Consider the following 20,741-nt stretch of genomic DNA (forward strand, 5'->3'; position numbering starts at 1 on the left):
TAGTATTGCTGGTACTAGTACTGGTGCTAGTGCTGGTACTAGTACTGGTGCTAGTGCTGGTACTAGTAGTACTGGTGCTAGTGCTGGTACTAGAACGGGTGCTAGTAGTAGGACTGGCACTAGTACTGGGGCTAGTAGTACTAGGGCTAGTAGTGCCAGTACTGGTGCTAGTACTGTTACTAGTAGTGGTGCTAGTGCTACTAGTAGGACTAGTACTAGGGCTAGTAGTGCTGGTACTAGTATTACTGGTAATAGTGCTGGTACTAGTACTGGCACTAGTTCTGATGCTAGTACTGGTACTAGTGATAGTACAGGTACTTGTGCTGGTGCTAGTAATACTGGTGCTAGTGCTGGTACTAGTACTGATACTAGTACTGGTGCTAGTGTTGGCACTAATAGTACTGATGCTAGTGTTGGTACTAGTAGCACTGGTACTAGTATTTCTGGTACGAGTAGTATTGGTGCTAGTATTGTTACTAGTACTGGTATTACTAGTGCTTGTACTAGCATTAGTGCTAGTGCTGGTACTAGTAATGGTGCTAGTATTGCTACTAGTGCTGGTACTAGTACTGGTGCTAGTGATAGTACTGGTACTAGTAGTACTGGGGCTAGTACTGGTGCTAGTATTGGTACTAGTAGTGTTGATACTATTCTCGTACCAGTATTGCTGATACTAGTACTGGTGCTAGTACTGCTACTAAGTGCTGGTACTAGTGCTCTTAGTACTGTACTAGTACTGGGGGCTAGTAGTGCTGGGACTAGTATTACTGGTACTAATAGTACTGGCACTAGTAGTACTGGTACTAGTAGTACTGACACTAGTAGTACTGGTACTAGTAGTACTTACACTAGTAGTACTGGTACTAGTGGTACTGACAGTAGTACTGGTACTAGTGGTACTGACAGTAGTACTGGTACTAGTGGTACTGACACTAGTAGTACAGTCACTAGTAGTGCTGGTACTAGTGCTGGTGATAGTACTGGGACTAGTATTGTTGTACTAGTAGTGCCAGTACTGGTGGTGCTGGTACTAGTATTAGTGTTAGTGATGGTCCTAGTAGTACGTGTAGTGCTGGTACTGGTAATACTGGTACTAGTATTACTGATCCAAGTACTATTTGTACTAGTGGTATTAGTACTACAGTCTAGGTTGTACTAACTTTGTTGTACTACAGTCTAGGATGTACTAACTTTGTTGTACTACAGTCTAGGATGTACTAACTTTGTTGTACTACAGTCTAGGTTGTACTAACATTGTTGTACTACAGTCTAGGATGTACTAACTTTGTTGTACTACAGTCTAGGTTGTACTAACATTGTTGTACTACAGTCTAGGGTGTACTAACATTGTTGTACTACAGTCTAGGTTGTACTAACATTGTTGTACTACAGTCTAGGGTGTACTAACATTGTTGTACTACAGTCTAGGTTGTACTAACATTGTTGTACTACAGTCTAGGATGTACTAACTTTGTTGTACTACAGTCTAGGGTGTACTAACATTGTTGTACTGTGGTCTAGGTTGTACTAACATTGTTGTACTACAGTCTAGGGTGTACTAACATTGTTGTACTACAGTCTAGGTTGTACTAACATTGTTGTACTACAGTCTAGGATGTACTAACTTTGTTGTACTACAGTCTAGGTTGTACTAACATTGTTGTACTACAGTCTAGGGTGTACTAACATTGTTGTACTACAGTCTAGGTTGTACTAACATTGTTGTACTACAGTCTAGGGTGTACTAACATTGTTGTACTACAGTCTAGGTTGTACTAACATTGTTGTACTACAGTCTAGGATGTACTAACTTTGTTGTACTACAGTCTAGGTTGTACTAACATTGTTGTACTACAGTCTAGGGTGTACTAACATTGTTGTACTACAGTCTAGGTTGTACTAACATTGTTGTACTACAGTCTAGGTTGTACTAACATTGTTGTACTACAGTCTAGGTTGTACTAACATTGTTGTACTACAGTCTAGGGTGTACTAACATTGTTGTACTACAGTCTAGATTGTACTAACATTGTACTACAGTCTAGATTGTACTAACATTGTTGTACTACAGTCTAGGTTGTACTAACATTGTTGTACTACAGTCTAGATTGTACTAACATTGTTGTACTACAGTGTAGGATGTACTAACATTGTTGTACTACAGTCTAGGTTGTACTAACATTGTTGTACTACAGTCTAGGTTGTACTAACATTGTTGTACTACAGTCTAGGATGTACTAACATTGTTGTACAACAGTCTAGGATGTACTAACATTGTTGTACTACAGTCTAGGTTGTAATAACATTGTTGTACTACAGTCTAGGATGTACTAACATTGTTGTACTACAGTGTAGGTTGTACTAACATTGTTGTACTACAGTCTAGGTTGTACTAACATTGTTGTACTACAGTCTAGATTGTACTAACATTGTTGTACTACAGTCTAGGATGTATTAACATTGTTGTACTACAGTCTAGGTTGTACTAACATTGTTGTACTACAGTCTAGGGTGTACTAACATTGTTGTACTACAGTCTAGGATGTACTAACATTGTTGTTCTACAGTCTACGTTGTACTAACATTGTTGTACTACAGTCTAGGGTGTACTAACATTGTTGTACTACAGTCTAGGATGTACTAACATTGTTGTACTACAGTCTAGGTTGTACTAACATTGTACTACAGTCTAGGGTGTACTAACATTGTTGTACTACAGTCTAGGTTGTACTAACATTGTTGTACTACAGTCTAGGTTGTACTAACATTGTTGTACTACAGTGTAGCTTGTACTAACATTGTTGTACTACAGTCTAGGTTGTACTAACATTGTTGTACTACAGTCTAGGTTGTACTAACATTGTTGTACTACAGTCTAGGTTGTACTAACATTGTTGTACTACAGTCTAGGTTGTACTAACATTGTTGTACTACAGTCTAGGTTGTACTAACATTGTTGTACTACAGTCTAGGTTGTACTAACATTGTTATACTACAGTCTAAGATGCACTAACATTGTTGTACTACAGTGTAGCTTGTACTAACATTGTTGTACTACAGTCTAGGTTGTACTAACATTGTTGTACTACAGTCTAGGTTGTACTAACATTGTTGTACTACAGTCTAGGTTGTACTAACATTGTTGTACTACAGTCTAGGTTGTACTAACATTGTTGTACTACAGTCTAGGTTGTGCTAACATTGTTGTACTACAGTGTAGCTTGTACTAACATTGTTGTACTACAGTCTAGATTGTACTAACATTGTTGTACTACAGTCTAGGTTGTACTAACATTGTTGTACTACAGTCTAGGTTGTACTAACATTGTTGTACTACAGTCTAGGTTGTACTAACATTGTTGTCCTACAGTCTAGGTTGTACTAACATTGTTGTACTACAGTCTAGGGTGTACTAACATTGTTATACTACAGTCTAAGATGCACTAACATTGTTGTACTACAGTGTAGGGTGTACTAACATTGTTGTACTACAGTCTAGGTTGTACTAACATTGTTGTACTACAGTCTAGTTTGTACTAACATTGTTGTACTACAGTCTAGGTTGTACTAACATTGTTGTACTACAGTCTAGGTTGTACTAACATTGTTGTACTACAGTCTAGGTTGTACTAACATTGTTGTACTAGTCTAGGTTGTACTAACATTGTTGTACTACAGTCTAGGGTGTACTAACATTGTTGTACTACAGTCTAGGTCGTACTAACATTGTTGTACTACAGTCTAGGGTGTACTAACATTGTTGTACTACAGTCTAGGGTGTACTAACATTGTTGTACTACAGTCTAGGGTGTACTAACATTGTTGTACTACAGTCTAGGGTGTACTAACATTGTTGTACTACAGTCTAGGTTGTACTAACATTGTTGTACTACAGTGTAGGATGTACTAACATTGTTGTACTACAGTCTAGGTTGTACTAACATTGTTGTACTACAGTCTAGGTTGTACTAACATTGTTGTACTACAGTCTAGGTTGTACTAACATTGTTGTACTACAGTGTAGCTTGTACTAACATTGTTGTACTACAGTCTAGGTTGTACTAACATTGTTGTACTACAGTGTAGGATGTACTAACATTGTTGTACTACAGTCTAGGTTGTACTAACATTGTTGTACTACAGTCTAGGTTGTACTAACATTGTTGTACTACAGTCTAGGTTGTACTAACATTGTTGTACTACAGTGTAGCTTGTACTAACATTGTTGTACTACAGTCTAGGTTGTACTAACATTGTTGTACTACAGTCTAGGTTGTACTAACATTGTTGTACTACAGTGTAGCTTGTACTAACATTTTTGTACTACAGTGTAGCTTGTACTAACATTGTTGTACTACAGTCTAGGTTGTACTAACATTGTTGTACTACAGTCTAGGTTGTACTAACATTGTTGTACTACAGTGTAGCTTGTACTAACATTGTTGTACTACAGTGTAGCTTGTACTAACATTGTTGTACTACAGTCTAGGGTGTACTAACATTGTTGTACTACAGTCTAGGGTGTACTAACATTGGTGTACTACAGTCTAGGTTGTACTAACATTGTTGTACTACAGTCTAGGGTGCACTAACAGTGTTGTACTACAGTCTAGGGTGTACTAACATTGTTGTACTACAGTGTAGCTTGTACTAACATTGTTGTACTACAGTCTAGGTTGTACTAACATTGTTGTACTACAGTCTAGGGTGTACTAACATTGTTGTACTACAGTCTAGGTTGTACTAACATTGTTGTACTACAGTCTAGGGTGTACTAACATTGTTGTACTACAGTCTAGGTTGTACTAACATTGTTGTACTACAGTCTAGGGTGTACTAACATTGTTGTACTACAGTCTAGGTTGTACTAACATTGTTGTACTACAGTCTAGGTTGTACTAACATTGTTGTACTACAGTCTAGGGTGTACTAACATTGTTGTACTACAGTCTAGGTTGTACTAACATTGTTGTAGTACAGTCTAGGGTGTACTAACATTGTTGTACTACAGTCTAGGTTGTACTAACATTGTTGTACTACAGTCTAGGTTGTACTAACATTGTTGTACTACAGTCTAGGGTGTACTAACATTGTTGTACTACAGTCTAGGTTGTACTAACATTGTTGTACTACAGTCTAGGTTGTACTAACATTGTTGTACTACAGTCTAGGGTGTACTAACATTGTTGTACTACAGTGTAGCTTCTACTAACATTGTTGTACTACAGTCTAGGTTGTACTAACATTGTTGTACTACAGTGTAGCTTGTACTAACATTGTTGTACTACAGTGTAGCTTGTACTAACATTGTTGTACTACAGTGTAGGGTGTACTAACATTGTTGTACTACAGTGTAGCTTGTACTAACATTGTTGTACTACAGTCTAGGATGTACTAACATTGTTGTACTACAGTCTAGGGTGTACTAACATTGTTGTACTACAGTGTAGGGTGTACTAACATTGTTGTACTACAGTCTAGGGTGTACTAACAGTGTTGTACTACAGTCTAGGGTGTACTAACATTGTTGTACTACAGTCTAGGGTGTACTAACATTGTTGTACTACAGTCTAGGGTGTACTAACATTGTTGTACTACAGTCTAGGGTGTACTAACATTGTTGTACTACAGTCTAGGGTGTACTAACATTGTTGTACTACAGTCTAGGGTGTACTAACAGTGTTGTACTACAGTCTAGGGTGTACTAACAGTGTTGTACTACAGTCTAGGGTGTACTAACATTGTTGTACTACAGTGTAGGATGTACTAACATTGTTGTACTACAGTCTAGGGTGTACTAACATTGTTGTACTACAGTGTAGGTTGTACTAACATTGTTGTACTACAGTCTAGGGTGTACTAACATTGTTGTACTACAGTCTAGGTTGTACTAACATTGTTGTACTACAGTCTAGGGTGTACTAACATTGTTGTACTATAGTCTAGGTTGTACTAACATTGTTGTACTACAATCTAGGTTGTACTAACATTGTTGTACTACAGTCTAGGGTGTACTAACATTGTTGTACTACAGTCTAGGTTGTACTAACATTGTTGTACTACAGTCTAGGTTGTACTAACATTGTTGTACTACAGTCTAGGTTGTACTAACATTGTTGTACTACAGTCTAGGGTGTACTAACATTGTTGTACTACAGTCTAGGTTGTACTAACAGTGTTGTACTACAGTCTAGGGTGTACTAACATTGTTGTACTACAGTGTAGCTTGTACTAACATTGTTGTACTACAGTGTAGCTTGTACTAACATTGTTGTACTACAGTGTAGGGTGTACTAACATTGTTGTACTACAGTCTAGGGTGTACTAACAGTGTTGTACTACAGTCTAGGGTGTACTAACATTGTTGTACTACATTCTAGGTTGTACTAACATTGTTGTACTACATTCTAGGTTGTACTAACATTGTTGTACTACAGTCTAGGGTGTACTAACATTGTTGTTCTGCAGTCTAAGTTGTACTAACATTGTTGTACAACAGTCTAGGTTGTACTAACATTGTTGTACTACAGTCTAGGTTGTACTAACATTGTTGTACTACAGTCTAGGGTGTACTAACATTGTTGTTCTGCAGTCTAGGGTGTACTAACATTGTTGTACTACAGTCTAGGTTGTACTAACATTGTTGTACTACAGTCTAGGTTGTACTAACATTGTTGTACTACAGTGTAGCTTGTACTAACATTGTTGTACTACAGTCTAGGTTGTACTAACATTGTTGTACTACAGTCTAGGTTGTACTAACATTGTTGTTCTACAGTCTAGGATGTACTAACATTGTTGTACTACAGTGTAGCTTGTACTAACATTGTTGTACTACAGTCTAGGTTGTACTAACATTGTTGTACTACAGTGTAGCTTGTACTAACATTGTTGTACTGCAGTCTAGGATGTACTAACATTGTTGTACTACAGTCTAGGGTGTACTAACAGTGTTGTACTACAGTCAAGGGTGTACTAACATTGTTGTACTACAGTCTAGGGTGTACTAACATTGTTGTACTACAGTGTAGCTTGTACTAACATTGTTGTACTACAGTCAAGGGTGTACTAACATTGTTGTACTACAGTCTAGGGTGTACTAACATTGTTGTACTACAGTCTAGGGTGTACTAACATTGTTGTACTACAGTCTAGGTTGTACTAACATTGTTGTACTACAGTCTAGGTTGTACTAACATTGTTGTACTACAGTCTAGGTTGTACTAACATTGTTGTACTACAGTGTAGCTTGTACTAACATTGTTGTACTACAGTGTAGCTTGTACTAACATTGTTGTACTACAGTCTAGGTTGTACTAACATTGTTGTACTACAGTCTAGGTTGTACTAACATTGTTGTACTACAGTCTAGGTTGTACTAACATTGTTGTACTACAGTGTAGCTTGTACTAACATTGTTGTACTACAGTCTAGGGTGTACTAACATTGTTGTACTACAGTCTAGGATGTACTAACATTGTTGTACTACAGTGTAGGTTGTACTAACATTGTTGTACTACAGTCTAGGATGTACTAACATTGTTGTACTACAGTCTAGGATGTACTAACATTGTTGTACTACAGTCTAGGATGTACTAACATTGTTGTACTACAGTCTAGGGTGTACTAACATTGTTGTACTACAGTCTAGGTTGTACTAACATTGTTGTACTACAGTCTAGGGTGTACTAACATTGTTGTACTACAGTCTAGGGTGTACTAACATTGTTGTACTACAGTGTAGCTTGTACTAACATTGTTGTACTACAGTGTAGCTTGTACTAACATTGTTGTACTACAGTGTAGGGTGTACTAACATTGTTGTACTACAGTGTAGCTTGTACTAACATTGTTGTACTACAGTGTAGGGTGTACTAACATTGTTGTACTACAGTGTAGCTTGTACTAACATTGTTGTACTACAGTGTAGCTTGTACTAACATTGTTGTACTACAGTGTAGCTTGTATTGTTGTACTACAGTGTTGTACTAACATTGTTGTACTACAGTGTAGCTTGTACTAACATTGTTGTACTACAGTGTAGCTTGTACTAACATTGTTGTACTACAGTGTAGCTTGTACTAACATTGTTGTACTACAGTGTAGCTTGTACTAACATTGTTGTACTACAGTGTAGCTTGTACTAACATTGTTGTACTACAGTGTAGGGTGTACTAACATTGTTGTACTACAGTCTAGCTTGTGTGCATAAAAACTTACGAAAACATTTGTATGCATGAATGGAGAAGTAGAAAATAAGTTAAACTAAGCTGGCAACAGTAGAGTCGTAAGTACGAGTGGTCGTAAGTTGGATGGTACTTGTACAGTATTCTAGCAGAGCTCAATAGTGATATTTTCTTCCATTCAAATGGTAATTCATTATTTTTTTTATTAACACATGGGCCAGTTCCCACCTAGGCAGGGTGGCCCAAGAAAGAAAAACTTTCGTCCATCACTGTCTTGCCAGAGGACTGCTTTACACTACAGTTATAAAACTGCAACATTAACACCCCTCCTTCAGAGTGTAGACACTGTACTTCCCATCTCCAGGACTCAAGTCCAGCCTGCCAGTTTCACTGAATCCCTTCATAAATGTTACTTTGCTCACACTCCAACAGCATGTCAAATATTGAAAACCCTTTGTCTCCATTCATTCCTATCAAATATGCTCACAAACACAAAACCACCTCTACCCTGTCCCTCCAACCTTTCCTTGGCTGACCCCTACCCCACCTTCCCTCCACTACAGATTTATTCGTACACTCTTGAAGTCATTCTGTTTCATTCCATTCTCTCTACATGTCCGAGCCACCTTAGCAACACCTCATCAGTCCTCTGGATAATAGTTTTGGCAACCCCATACCTCCTCTTAATTTCCAAACTACGAATTCTCTGCATTATATTCACACCACACATTGCCCTCAGACATGACATCTCCACTGCCTCCAGCCTTCTCCTTGTTGCAACATTCACCACCCATATTTCACACCCATATAGGAGTGTTGATATAAGTATACTCTCATACATTTCCCTTTTTGCTTCCACAGACAAAGTTCTTTGTCTCCACTGACTCCTCAGTGCACTACTCACCCTTTTCCCCTCATCAGTTCTGTGATTCACTTCATCCTTTATAGACCCATTTCTACCTCATCCTTTATAGACCCATCTCTGCCTGGAGTTTACCTGGAGAGAGTTGCGGGGGCCAACGCCCCTGCGGCCCGGTCTGTGACCAGGCCTCCTGGTGGATTAGAGCCTGATCAACCGGGCTGTTACTGCTGGCTGCACGCAATCCAGCGTACGAGCCACAGCCCGGCTGGTCACGTACCGACTTTAGGTGCTTGTCCAGTGCCAGCTTGAAGACAGCCAGGGGTCTATTGGTAATCCCCCTTATGTATGTTGGGAGGCAGTTGAACAGTCTCGGGCCCCTGACACTTATTGTATGGTCTCTTAACGTGCTAGTGACACCCCTCTACCTCATCTTTCAATGACCCATCCGCTGACACATCCACTCCTAAATATCTGAATACATTTGCCTCCTCCATACTCTCTCCCTCCAGTCTTTTGTCACCTAACCTTTGTGTTGTCTTCATCACCTTGATCTTTCCTATATTCACTTTAACACTTAAACGCTCCAAACAAATCAACGTTCAAATTCATAGCTACAAAAGCAGATCTACTTTTTTTAACATATTTTCAAATATAACAAAAAAAAATGTACATAAAAGCTTTTTTTTACAGGTTTTCAAATGTAAAACAAAAAAGAAGATCTACATTTTTTATATACTTTCAGATGTTGAAAAAACGTATATATACGTTTGGACCATTTAAGGGTTAAACCTTTGACTGTCTCAACCCCAAATCCTGAAATGCCTCCTGTTGAAACATTTTTGGAAAAAAAAAATATTTTTTCATATGAAATGATACTCTTTTCCCGATGGTAAAGACACCAAAAGTATGAAATTTGATCGAAAACTTACGGAATTGCGCTCCCGCGAAGTAAGCGATCTCGGCGATATATATGCATAGGCGATTTTGCAGACTTTTAGCCCTATTTTCGGCTAATTCCATTGTTCCAGTCGATCAAACTCATAGCTATTTCTTTAGAACTCCATTTTTTCTATCACTTGAGTACAAGAAACTGGCCATTTACCAATTTCAACTACCTAATAAAGTCGTCAGAAATTGGCAGTTTGGCCAATTTCATGCAAATTAAAAAGTGCCAATTTCAAAATAGGGTCCAGAATAAACAACACAGACATTCTTGGCACTAAAATAACATATCCACTGTTCATTAGTCACATCTCCAGGCCCCTCTTATATTACTCTTACTTTCTATTTTAATTTTTTATTCACGCAAAAATTAGAAGATTTTCTGTTATGCAGACTACCGCATTATTGTAAAAATGGTATAAATAATATCAGTGCACTAGTGAAACAATATTAGACTCACCAGTTGACGTGTATTGGACATGTGGTGTGATTTGTTTACTCTTGAACATTGGTAAAAATCGAACATTTCCGCTACTTTGAGCTCAATTTCAAGGTCGTTTTCATCGTGAAACTAATCAAAATCATCTTTGTTTCTGTAATATGTCTTTCATTATATCAAATGAGACCAAGAAAACGAGAATACATCCATAAATACTATACGAAAATACACCTCAAAGTCAGCGTTTTAATCCAAAAAGACTGAGTTTTTTTCCTCATGCACTGCGTGCTGCAGGATTTTTTTATACACTGCACACTGACCACACAGACCCATTCTCTCACATGTGGGCCTACCACCTTTGTCCCACTTGATTTGAAGCCGCTAAAATTTAGGAGTTTTAACCCTTAAACTGTCCAAACGTAGATCTTCGTCCGCGTGCAGGGCGCTCCAAACGTAGATCTACGTTTTTTTTTTTTTACATGCTTTCAAATGGGGAAAATCAAGGTCGGAGCACTATGCACACAAACGTAGATCTATGTTTGGACAGTTTAAGGCTAATTTATTTATTTATTATTTGGACATGATACATAGTTGTAGAAAAGAAATACAGTGGTTGAGTGTACATGCCAAAAGCCCCTTGTATGCAGAGCATTGTGGGCAGGCTTAAAATTAACTTAAGATTAACTAAGCAAAAACACTGGCTCGTAAGATGTATATACATGACACCGACAATCAAAGGGTTAAATAATAGCACCAACCACTCCAAAACTATATCCCCACCTGCTTTTAACATTTCTATCTTTATCCCATCAATCCCGGCTGCCTTACCCCCTTTCATTTTACCTACTGCCTCACGAACTTCCCCCACACTCACAACTGGCTCTTCCTCACTCCTACAAGATGTTATTCCTCCTTCCTCTATACATGAAATCACAGCTTCCCTATCTTCATCAACATTTAACAATTCCTCAAAATATTCCCTCCATCTTCCTGACACTTCTAACACTCCATTTAATAACCCTCCTCCTATTTTTAACCCTTAAACTGTCCAAACGTATATCTAAGTTCACTCGCTTAGCGCTCCGAATGTATACGTTTTTTTTTTTACGTGCTTTCTTGTGGAGAAAATCAAGGTTGGAGCTCTACGTGTGAAAACGTAGATCTACATTTGGACAGTTGAAGGGTTAACTGTCAATCCATTTGTTCCCTAGACTTCCTCAACTTATTAATCTCACTCCAAAATTTTCTATTTATTTTCAACAAAATTTTTTTATAACATCTCGGCCACTCTCTCATTTGCTCTCTTTTTACATTGCTTCACCACTCTCTTAACCTCTCTCATTTTCTCCATATACTCTTCCCTCCTTGCATCACTTCTACTTTGTAAAAACTTCTCATATGCTAACTTTTTCTCCCTTACTACTCTCTTTACATCATCATTCCACCAATCGCTCCTCTTCCCTCCTGCACCCACTTTCCTGTAACCACAAACTTCTGCTGAACACTCTAACACTACATTTTTAAACCTACCCCATACCTCTTCGACCCCATTGTCTATACTCTCATTAGCCCATCTATCCTCCAATAGCTGTTTATATCTTACCCTAACTGCCTCCTCTTTTAGTTTATAAACCTTCACCTCTCTCTTCCCTGATGCTTCTATTCTCCTTGTATCCCATCTACCTTTTACTCTCAGTGTAGCTACAACTAGAAAGTGATCTGATATATCTGTGGCCCCTCTATAAACATGTACATCCTGAAGTCTACTCAACAGTCTTTTATCTACCAATACATAATCCAACAAACTACTGTTATTTCGCCCTACATCATATCTTGTATACTTATTTATCCTCTTTTTCTTAAAATATGTATTACCTATAACTAAACCCCTTTCTATACAAAGTTCAATCAAAGGGCTCCCATTATCATTTACACCTGGCACCCCAAACTTACCTACCATACCTCTCTAAATCGTAATTCATATTGGTAATTATCACTTATTCAATGAAGTTGACTTTTATGGCATTTTTGAAAGAGAGTTTGGTTGCATGTGTGCTGGGAAGTCTGGCAACCCTGGTGCAACTTTGAGTTTCATATGTATTGCAACAATTGCCTTAGTGAAGAGCAGTATTATGAGTAACTACAGTCTAGGATGTACTAACATGGTTATGCAACATCTAGGGTGTACTAACATGGTTGTGCAACATCTAGGATGTACTAACATGGTTATGCAACATCTAGGGTGTACTAACATGGTTGTGTAACATCTAGGGTGTACTAACATGGTTGTGCAACATCTAGGGTGTACTAACATGGTTGTACTACAGTCTAGGGTGTACAACGGTGTGATAGAGGATGTAATCAGTGGTGTACGCGAGTGCTTCCTGGACGAGGGTGTAGACGAACAAGTGCTGAGTGAACTACGCCAGCTGTGGGAACAGAAACTACAACGTATGAACGTCATAGACAACACTGAACCAGGGACTACCACTGCCTCTGCTGCCTCTCACCACCACCACCAGCACCAACAGCAGCAGCAGCAGCAACAACAGCAACAGCAGCAGCAGCAACAGCAAGCACAAACACAACAAGCACAGTCACAGACACAACAAACAGGTGTGTGGTTTCTCGTATCTTTGTTTTATAACTGATCTTTTAAAGTTGCTCTATATATATATATTCAGTTCTCTTATAAAGTTCATATTAGTCTTGATTGCTAAAGAACTGGCTAAACGATACCCATCAATACTTACAAAACTAATACGAAAATCGAAGCAAATGTATTACAAAAATAGATTTATTGAAATGAAAGGTGACATGAAAAGTACCTGGCAAACCATCTTCAAAATTTTGGGCTCAAGGAAACTGTCTGGAAACAGAGAAATAAACTTAACTAAACCAGATCAACCTCACATACAACCTATAGACACTGCCAACAAATTTGATGTTTTCTTCTCTACTGTAGGATCAAAGCTAGCAAGTCAAATTCCTAGCTTAAATACCCAGCCGAGCGAGTACCTCATTGGCAGCTTATATACCGTAGGCAGGAGAGGTGCAGCAGTCATAGGTGGTGCCACATTTGTTCATTGTGGAAGTAGGTCGTGCCCAAGGGTTAGGCAAGCGAAGAATTCCCAAGTACAGTGTCAATTGAACATAAGAACATAAGAAAGTAGGAACACTGCAGCAGGCCTGTCGGCCCATACTAGGCAGGTCCTTTACAGTCCTTCTCATTAACAAAATATTTGCCCAACCCAATTTATAATGCTACCCAATGGAAATAAATGGTATAAAATACCAACACAATGGAAATATAAACACAAATGCAGTATAATGTGATCCTTTATTGACAACGTTTCGCCCACACTGGGCTTTTTCAAGTCACAAACAGAACTACCTGGGGTGGAAGGAACGCGAGTATTTATAGTCCGGTTCAGAATGCTGAGGTCAGGTGGAGAATGCTGCATCTGATGATGTACCGAGTGGGGTTATAGAGTCTAAAAACTTGGGTAGCTTGGAAAGGAGATTGGATAAGTTTGTGAGCAGACCTTCTACAGTGTTCTTATGCCAAGAAACTTCTTCATCGCTATCCCACATAAGAACACTGTAGAAGGTCTGCTCACAAACTTATCCAATCTCCTTTCCAAGCTACCCAAGTTTTTAGACTCTATAACCCCACTCGGTACATCATCAGATGCAGCATTCTTCACCTGACCTCAGCCGGACTATAAATACTCGCGTTCCTTCCACCCCAGGTAGTTCTGTTTGTGACTTGAAAAAGCCCACTGTGTGGGCGAAACGTAGTCAATAAAGGATCACATTATACTGCATTTGTGTTTATATTTCCATAATGCTACCCAAGAAATAAGTTTTGATGATTCTATTTACTCATTATGCAAGTCTCACTCAAATCCAGCCCCTCTCACTCATGTATTTATCCAACCTAAATTTGAAACTACCCAACGTTTTAGCTTCAATAACCCTACTAGGAAGACTGTTCCACTCATCAACTACTCTATTTCCAAACCAATACGTGCCTACATCCTTTCAAAATCTAAACTTACCTAATTTGAATCCATTATTGCGGGTTCTCTTTTGGAGAGATATCCTCAAGACCTTATATATATCCCCTTTGTTAATACCCATCTTCCACTTGTACACTTCGATCATGTCTCCCCTCATTCTTCGTCTTACATGTGAATGTAGTTTAAGAGTCTTCAATCACTCTTCGTAGGGAAGACGTCTAATGCTATGTATTAATTTAGTCATTCTTCGCTGAATGTTTTCCAACAAATTTATGTCCATTCTGTAATATGGAGACCAGAACTGAGCTGCGTAATCTAGATGAGGCCTTACTAATGATGTATAAAGCTGCAGTATAACCTCTGGACTTCTGTTATTTACACTTCTTGATATAAATCCCAATAATCTGTTTGCCTTATTACGTACACTTAGGTATTGCTGTCTTGGTTTAAGGTTGCTGCTCACCATAACCCCCAAGTCCTTTTCGCAATCTATATGGCTAAGTTCTGCATTATTTAACTTATAAGTACTAGGGTTATGGACACTCCCGAGCTTCAGAACCTTGCATTTATCTACATTGAACTGCATCTGCCACTTTTCTGACCAAGAACAGAGTTTGTCTAAATCCTCCTGAAGTTCCCTAACATCTACGTTTGAATCAATTATCCTACCTATCTTTGTGTCATTGGCGAATTTGCTGATATCACTAGTAATTCCCTCATCAAGGTCATTGACATATATTATAAACAACAACGGGCCCAAGACTGATCCCTGTGGAATGCCACTTGTTACAGATCCCCACTTGGATTTAACCCCATTTAAGCATACTCTCTGCTTCCTGTTAGTGAGCCATGACTCGATCCATGACAGCACTTTTCCCCCAGTGCCATGAGCTGCCACTTTCTTCAACAGTCTCTGGTGTGGTACTCTATCAAAAGCCTTACTAAAATCTAAATAAACAATATTGAATTCTTTACCATGATCAACGACCTCAAAAGCTTAACTGAAGAAGGTTAATAAATTAGTTAGTCAGGAACGGCCCCTCGTGAATCCATGCTGAGTATCATTAATCAAGCTGTGCTTATCCAGATGGCTTCTTATAATATCAGCTATAATTGACTCTAGTAATTTGCCTACAATTGAGGTAAGGCTTATTGGACATAATATACTCTGGGAGTACACTAGCCAGGTAATAATGATAGTGGCAACTGGACATAATGTACTATGGGAGTACACCAGGCAGGTTGTGGTTGCTACAACACCATGTATGAATATTGCAGGTGCAACATCACTCGCAGCAAGCTTGGTGCCAGTGCAGATCACGGTGCCTGCCCAACAGGCCGGCGGTGTGCCCAAGACCATCACCATACATGTACCCTCATCCGCCTTGGCCAACGGTGTGGCTGGGCAGCAGTTACAGGCCATCCTCAGCTCTCCTACTGCAGCCCATACCTTCTCCCTTGAGGTGAGTCAACAGTATATCATGTGAGTCTCAGGTACATCATGTGAGTCTCAGGTACATCATGTGGGTCTAAAGTACATTGTGTGAGTCTAAAGTACATTGTGTGAGTCTAAAGTACATTGTGTGAGTCTAAAGTACATTGTGTGAGTCTAAAGTACATTGTGTGAGTCTAAAGTACATTGTGTGAGTCTAAAGTACATTGTGTGAGTCTAAAGTACATTGTGTGAGTCTAAAGTACATTGTGTGAGTCTAAAGTACATTGTGTGAGTCTGAAGTACATTGTGTGAGTCTAAAATATACAGTAATTAAATAAAGAACGAGTGTCAGTGAATAAGTCAGTAAACAACTAATTATTGTAAGTAAATATCATTATTGATATGTCAATAAATGAAGACAAATTAGGGACTTGTTGCCTCATATTGGGAATTATCTTAAGTTTATCTCGCCAGTTATTGCTGTCACACCATCATAAAGTTGTACCATCGTAAAGTTGAAATATAGTAATTTGTGCCATCGTAAGTAGTTAGTGTAGTAGTTACTAGCATGTTGGTGCCAGCATTACTAGCATGTTGGTGCCAGCATTACTAGCATGTTGGTGCCAGCATTACTAGCATGTTGGTGCCAGCATTAACCCTCTCAGGGTCCAGAGGCCAAATTTCGAAGTGCACACCAGGGTCCAAGAATTTTCAAAAAATAATTGTTATTTTTTTCTTATGAAATCATAGAGAATATTTTTCTGAAGGTAATAAAACAAAAAGTATGAAATTTGATGGAAAATTGACGAAATTATGCTCTTGCGAATTTTGATGTGTCGGTGATATTTACGCATTGGCGATTTTGCCGACTTTGACTCCCATTTTAGGCCAATTATATTACTCCAGTCGACCAAATTCTTAGCTATTTCACTAGTATTACTTCTATTCTATCAATTGTGCACAAGAAATCGCCAAGTCAACTGTTTGAACATCAAAATAAAGTGAGCAGAAATTGGTAATTTGGCCAATTTAGTGCAAAGTTCAAAATATTCCAATTTCAAAATAGGGTCCAGAATAAACAATGTAAGTATTCCTGGCACTAAACTAACATTTCCTCTGTTCATTAGTTATGTTTTCAGGTTTTACAAATGAATTCCATTTTGATTTTTTATTCACATAATGAATTTTTATTCAAACCAAAAAATAGAAGATTTACTGTTATGCAATATTGTAATAACTGTATAAATAATATTACCACATTTGTGAACGTATATTAGACCCACCAGCCGGCGTGTATTAGACATATATTAGACCCACCAGCCGGCGTGTATTAGACATATATTAGACCCACCAGCCGGCGTGTATTAGACATATATTAGACCCACCAGCCGGCGTGTATTAGACATATATTAGACCCACCAGCCGGCGTGTATTAGACATATATTAGACCCACCAGCCGGCGTGTATTAGACATATATTAGACCCACCAGCCGGCGTGTATTAGACATATATTAGACCCACCAGCCGGCGTGTATTAGACATATATTAGACCCACCAGCCGGCGTGTATTAAACATATATTAGACCCACCAGCCGGCGTGTATTAGACATATATTAGACCCACCAGCCGGCGTGTATTAGACATATATTAGACCCACCAGGCAGCGTGTATTAGACATATATTAGACCCACCAGCCGGCGTGTATTAGACATATATTAGACCCACCAGCCGGCGTGTATTAGACATATATTAGACCCACCAGCCGGCGTGTATTAAACATATATTAGACCCACCAGCCGGCGTGTATTAAACATATATTAGACCCACCAGCCGGCGTGTATTAGACATATATTAGACCCACCAGCCGGCGTGTATTAGACATATATTAGACCCACCAGCCGGCGTGTATTAGACATATATTAGACCCACCAGCCGGCGTGTATTAAACATATATTAGACCCACCAGCCGGCGTGTATTAGACATATATTAGACCCACCAGCCGGCGTGTATTAAACATATATTAGACCCACCAGCCGGCGTGTATTAAACATATATTAGACCCACCAGCCGGCGTGTATTAGACATATATTAGACCCACCAGCGGGCGTGTATTAGACATATATTAGACCCACCAGCCGGCGTGTATTAGACATATATTAGACCCACCAGCCGGCGTGTATTAGACATATATTAGACCCACCAGCCGGCGTGTATTAGACATATATTAGACCCACCAGCCGGCGTGTATTAGACATATATTAGACCCACCAGCCGGCGTGTATTAGACATATATTAGACCCACCAGCCGGCGTGTATTAGACATATATTAGACCCACCAGCCGGCGTGTATTAGACATATATTAGACCCACCAGCCGGCGTGTATTAGACATATATTAGACCCACCAGCCGGCGTGTATTAGACATATATTAGACCCCCACCAGCTTATATTAGACCCACCAGCCGGCGTGTATTAGACATATATTAGACCCACCAGCCGGCGTGTATTAGACATATATTAGACCCACCAGCCGGCGTGTATTAGACATATATTAGACCCACCAGCTGGCGTGTATTAAACATATATTAGACCCACCAGCCGGCGTGTATTAAACATATATTAGACCCACCAGCCGGCGTGTATTAAACATATATTAGACCCACCAGCCGGCGTGTATTAGACATATATTAGACCCACCAGCCGGCGTGTATTAGACATATATTAGACCCACCAGCCGGCGTGTATTAGACATATATTAGACCCACCAGCCGGCGTGTATTAAACATATATTAGACCCACCAGCCGGCGTGTATTAGACATATATTAGACCCACCAGCCGGCGTGTATTAGACATATATTAGACCCACCAGCCGGCGTGTATTAGACATATATTAGACCCACCAGCCGGCGTGTATTAGACATATATTAGACCCACCAGCCGGCGTGTATTAAACATATATTAGACCCACCAGCCGGCGTGTATTAGACATATATTAGACCCACCAGCCGGCGTGTATTAGACATATATTAGACCCACCAGCCGGCGTGTATTAGACATATATTAGACCCACCAGCCGGCGTGTATTAGACATATATTAGACCCACCAGCATATATTAGACCCACCAGCCGGCGTGTATTGTAGACCCACCAGCCGGCGTGTATTAGACATATATTAGACCCACCAGCCGGCGTGTATTAAGACATCTATTAGACCCACCAGCCGGCGTGTATTAGACATATATTAGACCCACCAGCCGGCGTGTATTAGACATATATTAGACCCACCAGCCGGCGTGTATTAGACATATATTAGACCCACCAGCCGGCGTGTATTAGACATATATTAGACCCACCAGCCGGCGTGTATTAGACATATATTAGACCCACCAGCCGGCGTGTATTAGACATATATTAGACCCACCAGCCGGCGTGTATTAGACATATATTAGACCCACCAGCCGGCGTGTATTAGACATATATTAGACCCACCAGCCGGCGTGTATTAGACATATATTAGACCCACCAGCCGGCGTGTATTAGACATATATTAGACCCACCAGCCGGCGTGTATTAGACATATATTAGACCCACCAGCCGGCGTGTATTAGACATATATTAGACCCACCAGCCGGCATGTATTAGACCCACCAGCCAGCGTGTATTAGACATATATTAGTCCCTCCCGCAGTCGTGTATTAGACATATATTAGACCCACCAGCCGGCGTGTATTAGACATATATTAGACCCACCAGCCGGCGTGTATTAAACATATATTAGACCCACCAGCCGGCATGTATTAGACATATATTAGACCCACCAGCCGGCGTGTATTAAACATATATTAGACCCACCAGCCGGCGTGTATTAAACATATATTAGACCCACCAGCCGGCATGTATTAGACATATATTAGACCCACCAGCCGGCGTGTATTAGACATATATTAGACCCACCAGCCGGCGTGTATTAGACATGTATTACACCCACCAGCCGGCGTGTATTAGACATATATTAGACCCACCAGCTGGCGTGTATTAGACATATATTAGACCCACCAGCCGGCGTGTATTAGACATATATTAGACCCACCAGCCGGCGTGTATTAGACATATATTAGACCCACCAGCCGGCGTGTATTAGACATATATTAGACCCACCAGCCGGCGTGTATTAGACATATATTAGACCCACCAGCCGGCGTGTATTAAACATATATTAGACCCACCAGCCGGCGTGTATTAGACATATATTAGACCCACCAGCCGGCGTGTATTAGACATATATTAGACCCACCAGCCGGCGTGTATTAGACATGTATTAGACCCACCAGCCGGCGTGTATTAGACATATATTAGACCCACCAGCTGGCGTGTATTAGACATATATTAGACCCACCAGCCGGCGTGTATTAGACATATATTAGACCCACCAGCCGGCGTGTATTAGACATATATTAGACCCACCAGCCGGCGTGTATTAGACATATATTAGACCCACCAGCCAGCGTGTATTAGACATATATTAGACCCACCAGCCGGCGTGTATTAGACATATATTAGACCCACCAGCCGGCGTGTATTAAACATATATTAGACCCACCAGCCGGCATGTATTAGACATATATTAGACCCACCAGCCGGCGTGTATTAAACATATATTAGACCCACCAGCCGGCGTGTATTAAACATATATTAGACCCACCAGCCGGCGTGTATTAGACATGTGAGGTCATTTGTTTACTCTTGAACATCGGCAAAAATTTAACATTTCTGCTACTTTGAGCTCAGTTTCAAGCCATTTCCAGTACTAAAACCAATCAAAATTATCTCTATTTCTGTAATATATCTTCCAT

At 39.7% G+C, this 20,741-nt stretch overlaps 1 protein-coding gene across 1 annotated transcript in view; it reads left to right on the top strand.

Moving 5' to 3' along the window:
• Nucleotides 1-20,741, top strand: part of LOC128701002 (transcription initiation factor IIA subunit 1) — a 75,392-nt gene that overhangs the window by 8,639 nt on the left and 46,012 nt on the right. Inside the window, exons 2-3 of the mRNA XM_070079967.1 lie at nucleotides 12,757-13,045; nucleotides 15,730-15,914. Of these exons, the coding sequence (XP_069936068.1) occupies nucleotides 12,757-13,045; nucleotides 15,730-15,914 (474 nt within the window). The remainder of the gene's footprint in view (nucleotides 1-12,756; nucleotides 13,046-15,729; nucleotides 15,915-20,741) is intronic.

Source organism: Cherax quadricarinatus, unplaced genomic scaffold (assembly GCF_038502225.1).
Source record: "Cherax quadricarinatus isolate ZL_2023a unplaced genomic scaffold, ASM3850222v1 Contig61, whole genome shotgun sequence".
Lineage (NCBI taxonomy): Eukaryota > Metazoa > Arthropoda > Malacostraca > Decapoda > Parastacidae > Cherax > Cherax quadricarinatus.